Here is a 10,441-nt window from a genome sequence, read left to right on the forward strand (position 1 = left end):
GCTGTCCTCTTACATTGGTGGTCAGTGTAGAGGTGACCCCTTACATTAGTAGTCAGTGTAGAAGTGACCCCTTACATTGGTGGTCAGTGTAGAAGTGACCCCTTAAATTGGTGGCCAGTGGAAAATTGCCCAATTACATTGGTGGTCAGTGGAAAGTTGCCCCCCTTGCAGCCTCTGGGGGATCCCTGGTTGAGAAATATTGTATTAGCAAAATCATGGCAGCATGAGTGCTGGAGTTTTGCAATATCAATTTTGCCCACTAGATGGTAGTATTGCACAAGGTAAAATATTCTTCCCATCAGCTCCACATCCACAGCAATCTTAGTTCCAGCGTTTCCCAACCTTTTTTACAGCCAGGGCGCCTCTGAAAAGTATGAAGTCTGGAGGCACCCCGGTCTAAGGCGTGGCCTTGAATAATATTTTTCAAATGCTTTTGTCTTAAAGCATAAAACTTTCTCTACTTGATATGAAATTAGATTATATCCCACCCAACCCTGCGCTGAGAAGTGCTTTACCCCTGAAGTGTTTCCATATCCAATAATTGTCCTTCCTTCTAAGGGAACTAAGTGATTCATAATGCAATTCTTATTATCAGTTATAGGAAAAGTAAAGACGAACAATCCCATCTGAAGTATAGTATTTATGCTCTAATCAGAATATTCCAACCGATGAAGAATTTGTGATAATAATGAGAACCGGGAACCCAAAGCTGATGTGATAAGACACAGGCCAGCCCCGCTGTTTGAATTTCGTAAGTCATCCATGACATTTTGTAACAGCATCCGGACAGAGATGTAGCAGCATTCCAAACTCATAGCTCTCAACTGTCCCGGAATTTGCGGGACTGTCCCCGATAAAACAAAGTCCCTCCGTCCCTCCTTCCTCCTCATTTGTCCCTCGTTCTCATTTAAAAAAAGTTGGGAGGTATGCAAAACCCCCTTATCAAACAAACACAGCAGAACCTCCTAACCGTAAGAGAGATATCACAGGGATGGGCGGGTGGCAACGCGTTTCAGGGTCATCGCTCACTGTGTTTAATGACAAAAATCGCCCACGGACAGTCCCTTCTGGCACAGAAAATGTGGTTTAACTTTCCTCTGACTAGAAGTGAAAATGAGGAATTTGGTAGAATGTCGAATCATGACATCAGTAACATATTATAAAAAAAAAATGTTACTTATGCATGGTCCATATTTTAAAGTGTTTTTGGATAAAGTAGGGAGGGGTTAACCTCTTCAATACCGGGCATCTTCCTGCCCAGGCCAATTTTCAGTGCTGTCACAATTGCGCTGTCATGCAACACTGTACCCATATGACATTTCTATCTTTTTTTTCCCCACACAAATAGAACTTTCTTTTAGTGGTATTTAATCACTGATGGTGTTTTTATTTTTTGATTTAAAAAATAAAAATAACATTTTTTTCTTAGTTTCTAGTTTTTTTGTAAATAAGTAATTTTTCTCCTTCACTGATGAGGGGGGCACTAATATGCCGCACTGATATGTGGCACTGAAGAGCACTGATAGGTGGCACTGATGGGCATTCATAGGTGGCACTGATAGGCTGCACTTATGGGCAATGATAGGTGCACATGCAGGAAATGGCCAGAGGTGGCAGCAAAGAGCCCGATGTCAACTCACAGCAGCAGGGCTGTACCCCCCCTGATGGCGGCCCCGGATCACAAGGGTAAAATAGCCACGTCATTGGCTCTCTACCAAGATCAGGATCCCAGGGACACAGTGAGCCTGCGATCGCCCGTGCACCTGTGGGCGCACAGGCGTGGTGAGGCTGGGTCGACGTCATATACGTCATCCCAGAACGAGAGCGCATCCCGTCAGCCGTCAATTGTGTATACGGCAGGCGGGAGGTAGCTAAACAGTTAGCATGTTCTTTTTATTTTTTTATTTTTTTGCTGTCTTTGTCCCTTTTGGAGAAATTTCCCTTCACTTTCTGTCCTAGAAACACAACAGGATGTGAGTGGAAATCTCAACAGAGCAAATGGAAAATCAATCTTATGAAGTTGTCACAGAAACATTCCTCCCCATTGGATGATTTCCTCTCGGCCTCTGGCTCTGAGTAAGCTATGAGTAAGCTATGAGTAAGCACTACATTTAGTGTGAAACGCGTCAGCTGTTTTTGGTTTCTGTATTACTTTGCTGTGATATGTACAGTGTGATCCTGATGTTCTAATAAAGGCACGAGAAATTTCATTTAGAGTGCGGCTGTCCAGAATTTTCTACTCACCTTGATTGGCCTCTGGCTCTGGTGAGAACTCTAAATCTTCTAAAATCTGATCAAGTCCACAAATCAGCTGATGAAATTCTGACCCGGAAGTCATTGGCCCACCTGCCGTCATTGTGGGGTGCCACCAGTCTAGTGGATGTGCTGCTCTTCTACTGATGCAGTGATTCCAATGAGACTCTGGCATATATCCATGGTGTATGGTAAAGGGAACCAAAACTCCCATGATGGACTTCTACTATCAGTGGCAAAGCTTGCTGCAGTGAGCTTATGATGGATTTTGTATAGAGTGACGCTCTAGCGTGGGCGCCTTGGATGTTGCATGAAACTGCTCTATTAATGTTCGACCCAATTCAGGTTGGACCATAACCACTTGACACCCATATATATATATATATATATATATATATATATATATATATATATATATATGTTGCGGTTTGTAAGTGGTTTACCGAGGTTATGGCTGAAGCTATCAGCCTGCGGCTGGCTTTCTCATGAAAGTGGTCAGAGTGGCTCATTAGCCACTGGATTGCTTTCAGAAGGGACATCCTTCTCCCCTCTCCCCGTTTCTGGGGGTTTACTGTTATCACCAGCACGCCCGAGAAACTATCTGACGGTGCAGCCGGCTGGTCACAGAGGCCAACCAAGACCATTTTGTCTTTGATCGCCTCTATGGCCTTGGAGGACCGGAACGACATCATGACGTCACTTCCGATTCAGGGTGTAAAATATATATATATATTTTTTAACCACTTGCTTACTGGGTGCTTAAACCCAACCCCCCCCCCCCCCCCCCTCCTGTCCAGACCAATTTTCAGCTTTAAGCACTGATGCACTTTGAATGACAATTGCTCGGTCATACAACACTGTATCCAAATGACATTTTTAATTATTTTTTCCCCACAAATAGAGTTTTATTTTGGTGGTATTTTTTGTTAAAAAAAAAATTGAAAAAGCCCGAATTAAAAAAAAATAAATTAATATTTTGTCCTAAAATTTTGCAAACAGGTAATTTTTCTCCTTCATTGATGTACGCTGATGAGGCGACACTGATGGGCACTGATAAGTGGCAGTGATGGGCACTGATGGGTGGCAGTGATGGGCACTGATTGCTTACACTGATAGGTGGCACTGATTGGCACCATTAGTGAGCATTGATAGGTGGTACTTGTTGGCATTGATAGGTGGCACTTGTTGGCATTGATAGATGCCACTTATGGACACTGATAGGTGGCACTTGTGGGCATTGATAGGTGCCACTTATGGACACTGATAGGTGGCACTGGTGGGCACTGGCAGGCAGCAATAACAGGTGGCACTGGCAGCGGGTACTGATTAGCACAGATGAGGTGCCTCTTCGGGACCGATGTCCCTTGCACTGAAGCCGGTGATCGGCATTTTTTTCTCCTCACGCTATCAGCATGAGGAGAAAAAAAAGACGATTGCCAAGCTTTTGTTTACATCATGTGATCAGCTGTCATTGGCTGATCACATGGTAAGGGGTCGGGACCGGCCCCTTACTCGGATCGGTGATCACCCGAGTCTCAGTGACACGGTGATCCCAGCGCACGCAGGGAGCGTGCACAGGGGAGGACGTCCTATGACGGCCTCCCAGAAATTGAGGTCCTCGCTGTAGCCCTCATTCGGCTATGGCCCGGACCTCTAGGGGTTAAAGCAAAAGAACAATAAAAAATAATTAAAATGTTTTGATCTTTTGCTTTTAAGGTAGAGAGATTTGTCTTTTTGACCCCAGAGCTCTCAAAAAGGCCTCACCTGTCCCATCGGGCCGGCGTCCTCTGGTGAGTGGGGATGCATGATAGCGAGACACCATGTTTTATATTTAGGAAACAATCTGAACGTTATATATTTAGACCTAGTTGACTTTCTACGTTTAATCCCATATGTGAGAAGAAGCACCGCTGCACACCAATAAGTATAAAATGTAACTGTATTCATATGTTTCACAATATAATATATAGATTTTATTAACATTTATTGTGACATGATACTGATGTCAATTTATGTAAAGAATGACTAATGTATTAACATGCTCATACATTACTTATCATTTTTCACTCATGTAAATTATGCAATCTAGGCAGTACTAATTAAAGGGGTTGTAAAGGTATTTTTTTTTTTTTAAATAACAAAACATGTTATACTTACCTCCACTGTGCAGCGCGTTTTGCAAAGAGTGGCCCTGAACCTGCTCTTCTGGGGTCCCTCCTGTCTTGACGCCCCCCCCCCCCCATCCGCATGGGCTTCTCACGTTCATGCAAGCTCCCTCGCATGGTGTGGAGTGCTTGCGGGCGTGCTCCCGTGATACAGCCGGCGGCCATAGCCGCTCACTGTATCACTCAGCCCCGCAGCCCCGGCGCGTTGCGTCATTGAATGTGATTGACAGCAGCGCGAGCCAGTTGCTGCGCTGCTTTCAATCCATCCACTGTAACCAATCAGCGGCCAGGCTGATCGGCGAAGAGGATGTCGGGTGCGAGCGCAGGACTTTCAAGGGGTCAGATAAGTAAAACGAGGGGGCTGGGGGGGGCCCGCATTGTCTGATGTTTTTTCACCTTAATGCATAGAATGCATTAAGGTGAATTTTTTTTTAACTTTACAACCCCTTTAACATTTTATTTGTAGAATTCATATGACGTCCCATTGTGCTATTTTCAAGGCCCTGACGAAGTGGAACTGTCCACGAAACGCATAGGTCACATCTTTGTAAACTGTTGGGGACCTGCACACCCTGAAATCAAATCTAATCATAAAGACTGTAATGTATCTTAACTTGGTTTTTAGACAATAACATTTGTTTATTTTTCTATAACTACAGTATTGTATTTTATTTGTTTATACTCCTCTGAGGCACAATTAACCACTTGCTTACTGGGCACTTAAACAGCCTTCTGCCCAGACCAATTTTCAGCTTTCGGTGCTCTCACACTTTGAATGACAATTACTCAGTCATGCAACACTGTACCCAAATGAATTTTTTGTCCTTTTTTTCCCACAAACAGAGCTTTCTTCTGGTGGTATTTGATCATCTCTGGGGTTTTTATTTTTTGCGCTATAAATGAAAAAAGACCGAAAATTTTGAAAAAAAACGCATATTTCTTTGTTTCTGTGACAGAATTATGCAAATTATTAATTTTTCTTCATAAATTTTGGCCACAATTTATACTGCTACATATCTTTGGTAAAAATAACCCAAATTAGTGGATATTATTTGGTCTTTGTGAAAGTTAGAGAGTCTACAAGCTGTGGTGCGAATCGCACAAAATTGATCACATCTGATGTACTGGTGGACTATCTCATTTCTTGCGACCCGAACAAGCCAGAAAAGTACAAATATCCCCCAAATGACCCCTTTTTGGAAAGTAGACATTCCAAGGTATTTAGTAGGAGGCATAGTGAGCTTTTTGATGTTGTCATATTTTTCCCACAATTCTTTGCAAAATGAAGATTTTTCATTTTTTTTTTCTCCACAAAATTGTCATTGTAATAGGTTATTTCTCTCACATGGCATGTGTATACCACAAATGACACCCCCATAAAAATTCTGCTACTCCTCCTGAGTATTACAATACCACATGTGTGGGACTTTTTCACAGCCTGGTCACATAGAGAGGCCCAACGTGCAGGTAGCGCCATCACGTGTTCTAGGAACATAAATTACACATCTAACTTGTTGACTATTTATTTCACTTTTGAAGCACCAGGACAATGACACGTGACACTGATGACAGATGGCACTGATACGTGGCAATGATGACACTTATACGTGGCACTGATGACACGTGGCACTGATGACACGTGGCACTGATGACAGATGGCACTAATATGTGGCACTGATGACAGATGGCACTAATATGTGGCACTGATGACACGTGGCACTTATACGTGGCACTGAAGACACGTGGCACTAATACGTGGCACTGAAGACAAGTGGCACTAATACGTGGCACTGATGACAGATGGCACTAATACGTGGCACTAATACGTGCCACCGATGACAGATGGCACTAATACATGGCACCGATGACGCGTGACACTGATGACAGATGGCACTGATAAGTGGCATTGATGACACGTGACACTGACAACAGATGGCACGTGACACTGACAGGTGGCACTGATGACAAATGGCACTGATACGTGGCACTGATGACAGATGGCACTAATACGTGGCACTGATGACAGATGGCACTATGTGGCACTGATGACACGTGGCACTGATGACAGATGGCACTTATACGTGGCACTGGTGACAGATGGCACTGGTGACAAATGGCACTGACAACAGGTGGCACTGGGGGCAGGTGGCACTGGGGGCAGGTAGCACTGGGGTGGATGGCACTGGGGCAGGTAGCACTGGGGTGGATGGCACTGGGGCAGGATGGCACTGCTGGGGGAGGATGGATGGCACTGCTGGGGGAGGATGGCACTTTATTTTTTACTTTTTTTTTTTATATATCTAGGCGAAGCAGAACGGCTGCCGCTGCAGCCGTTCATCTCTCCCCTCTCACACTCTGTGTGAGGAGGGAGAGCGGCGCTGAGAGATGATCTCATATGTTTACATATGAGATCATCTCCCATTGGACACGCCGATCACGCTGTAAATGGCTGCTGTGATTGGCCGTTTACAGCGATCTGTGTTTGCCTGTCCCCGGGGGACACGGCGAACACAGAACTTCCGCGATGCGCGCCCGCGGCAGCGCGCATTGCGGAAGTAAACAATAGAACGTCCAGGGACGGCCTCCCGGACGAACGCGCCTGCTCTACGGCCGTCATTCGGCTATAGGGCGGGCGCGAGGTGGTTAAAGTCCCATCTTGTTCTACATATTTTTATTTTTTTTGACACATAGTTGCATCTCTAAAAAGAGGATCTGTCTTCCCTTATTTCTATTACAAGGTGTTTATGTTTGTGATGTTTACATTCCTTATAATAGGAATAAAAGTGGTCAAAAATAAATATATAAAATAAATAAGTAAAAAATTGAAAGTGCCCCCCATCCCACCGTGCTTGCGCGCAGAAGCAAACGCAATTATGGGTCGCGCGGGCATATGTAAACGGTGTTCGCACCACACATGTGAGGTGTCCTCACGAATATTAGAGCGAGAGAAATAATTCTAGTACTAGACCTTCTTTGTATCTCTAAACAGGTAAGCTGTAAAAATCATCTTTCATATTTTGCAAAAAAATAAAAATTGGGGTATATATTGGGGGTTTTTTTTATTTTTTTTTATTCATTAAAGTGTATTTTTCTTTTTTTTTAAATGCATTTGAAAAAATGCTGTGCAAATACAGTGCAACATAAGAGAATGCAGTGATCGCCATTTTATTCCCTTGAGTCTCTGCTAAAAATTATAATATATTTATATATTATATATTTATTTATATATATATATATATATATATATATATATATATATATATATATTTTATATATATACATATATATATATATATATAATATTATATATTATTTATTTATATATATATATATATATATATATATATATATATATATATATATATATATATATATATATATATATATATATATATATATATATATTTATTTAAAATACAGTACAGTGTTACATAAGAGAATGCAATGATCACCATTTTATTCCCTAGAGTCTCTGCTAAAAATTATTTAAAAAAAGATATATATATATATATATATATATATATATATATATATATATATATATATATATATATATATATATATATAAAATATTATATATAATATTAATATTAATAGTAATTCCCTAGCAAAAAATACTGATTAAGGCTGGGTTCACACTGGAGCGATGCGGGAAAGCCGCGAATCCGCAGCGGGTTCCCGCATCGCATGCCTCCCGGCGGCAGTTCACACTGCCCTATGCGAACTGCTGGGAGTGTCAGTGAAATGTTAATGACACCCCCAGATCAGTTCGCATATCGCAGTGCGATCTGCAAACTCGGACAGGAATCGGATCGCATGGTGTGAACACCCATGCGATCCGATTCTGCTGCGGACCAAAAAAAGGGTCCCGTGCGAGTTTGCGGCGGGTGCAATGCGAATTCAGCCATACTGTCTGTATGGCTGAACTCGCATCACACAGAGATCGCATGTGATTTGCACTGCAGTGCGGTGCGAATCACATCCGGGTCTCCTAGCCGCAGCAGTGTGAACCCAGCCTTAAACTTGTAAACAAAGAAGTGCCAGAAAAGGCCTGGTCAGCAAGTAGATAGACAATCTGGTATGTCTGATTTCTACCAGTTGTCCTTAGGTTGCCCTTGGCCATAACAAATGGCTTAGAGGACTTTGCTGTGAGTTCCTCAATAGCTTATTACAAAAGGAAACATTTGTGTTCTGTGGTCTTTGTTGTACCATATTGGCAGTTGTGCATGAAAGGCTTGGGCTTTACAATTGGCCATTATTATAAGGAAAACATTTACATTGGGAAAGTCAACTTTAACTTCGTGGGGTGAAGCCTCATAATAATAAGGACTTGTGTAGAACAGTAGCCATTAGCACTTGTTTAGGTCCCAGTAAGAGATGGGAAGGCAAGAGGAAGGGGAAGTTGTTTTGACAACATTGACATTACAAGTGGGTTTTAGGATTCTTTTGTGTCCATTTTTTACCTTATTTAATAATAAACCATACCATAGTGCACCTCTTCATATGACCTTTTGGTGAGCTTTGGGTTTCTTTAAAGACATCCTTATATTTTAGACGAGGAGGTATTATAATTGATGAGGAGATTCCCGGGTGTTTTTATAATCTTAATCATTTCCATCACTGACGATGGTCACCGGCACTAATAAAGGAGTGAATTTCCTCGGCACAGATAGCATTTAAACTCAACGCGCAATTTAAAGTGGTTGTAAACCCTTACAAACCACTTTGACCTACAGGAAAGCCTAGATTAAAGCGGGATTCCACCCTAAAGTGGAACCTCCGCTGATCGGATCCCTCCCCCCCCCTCCGCTGTCACAATTGGCACCTTTCATTGGGGAGGGGGGTCAAAGACAGGTATTTACACCCGCTTCCGGGCATAGACTCCCGTGGGAGTCTACGCCATTTTCCTGTCCTGCCGCGCTGTCTGCGTGGAGATTTCCTATTGCGCGGCGCAACACGCGCATGCGCAGTAGGGAACCGGGAAGTGAAGCCGATTCGCTTCACTTCCTGATTCCCTCACCTAGAATGGTGGCGGCAGCAGCCGAGAGCCGAGCGATCGACCGGCCTCGGCATCGCTGGAACCCGGGACAGGTGAGTGCCCATTTATTAAAAGTCAGCAGCTGTAGTATTTATAGCTGCTGGCTTTTAATATTTTTTTTTTTTTGGTGGAATCCCTCTTTAAGGCTTACCTGTAGGTCCAAGAAATATCTCCTAAACCTACACGGTTTAGGAGATATTTACAAAAAGACAGCCACCGCTGTCTACGGCGCATGCGCAGGCGCACTGGGCAGGCTGCAGATCGCGCCGATATGCCGCAAGTGTCAGCTCCCATGCGCATGTGCGGGAGTGACATCATCGCTGCTCCGGCGAATCACAGCGACGCAGCAGCGAGACCCGGAAGTCACTCCGGGATCCATGGCAGCGGCGGACACGAAGACGGAGGACCGCTTCGGGGGCTTCATTCTCAGGTAAGGTATTAATAATGAGCTAGTATGCTATGCATACTAGCTCATTATACCTTTGCCTTGCAGGTTCCTTTTTTTTATTTTATTTTTGAACTGCCTTTACTTCCTCTTTAAGGCTGGGTTCACACTATTGCAAATTGGATGCGGGATCTTCGCAATAGCAGGAGATTGTGAATGGCTCTCCATGGAGCCGGTTCACATAACTCCGATGCGGCTCCGGTGTGAATTTGCACAGGAGCCCCCAGGGGGGGGGGGCGTCTTTTTGGTCCGTTTCAGGTCTGAATTCAGACCAAAATCTGGGCTGAAATGGGACCTGAAATGATGAACCAGGACTCCTGCTGGGAGCTACATCGGTATTAGGTGTGAACCCAGCCTAAGCCCTTCTACACACGGTCGGAAATTTGCGACGGAAGCGGTCCAATCGGATGATATTGTCGGAAAATCCGATCGTGTGTGTGTGGGCTCTAACTGACTTTTTCCGTCGGAAATTCCGACGGAAAAAAATTGAGAGCGGGATCTCAAATTTTCCCATAACAAAATCCAGTCGGGCTTTGTAGA

General features: G+C 43.5%; 1 protein-coding gene across 1 annotated transcript in view; it reads right to left on the reverse strand.

Annotated features, from left to right (window-relative positions):
- Positions 1-2,356, reverse strand: part of LOC143998119 (alanine aminotransferase 2-like) — a gene marked incomplete in the record, with an annotated part of 103,963 nt that extends 101,607 nt beyond the window's left edge. Inside the window, 1 exon segment of the mRNA XM_077493863.1 lies at positions 2,245-2,356. Coding sequence (XP_077349989.1) covers positions 2,245-2,356 — 112 coding nt within the window.
- Positions 2,357-10,441: the final 8,085 nt, after the last annotated feature.

The sequence above is a fragment of the Lithobates pipiens genome, unplaced genomic scaffold (assembly GCF_037356315.1).
Source record: "Lithobates pipiens isolate NorthernLeopardFrog02 unplaced genomic scaffold, aLitPip1_a1.2 Scaffold_19, whole genome shotgun sequence".
Classification (NCBI taxonomy): Eukaryota; Metazoa; Chordata; class Amphibia; order Anura; family Ranidae; genus Lithobates; species Lithobates pipiens.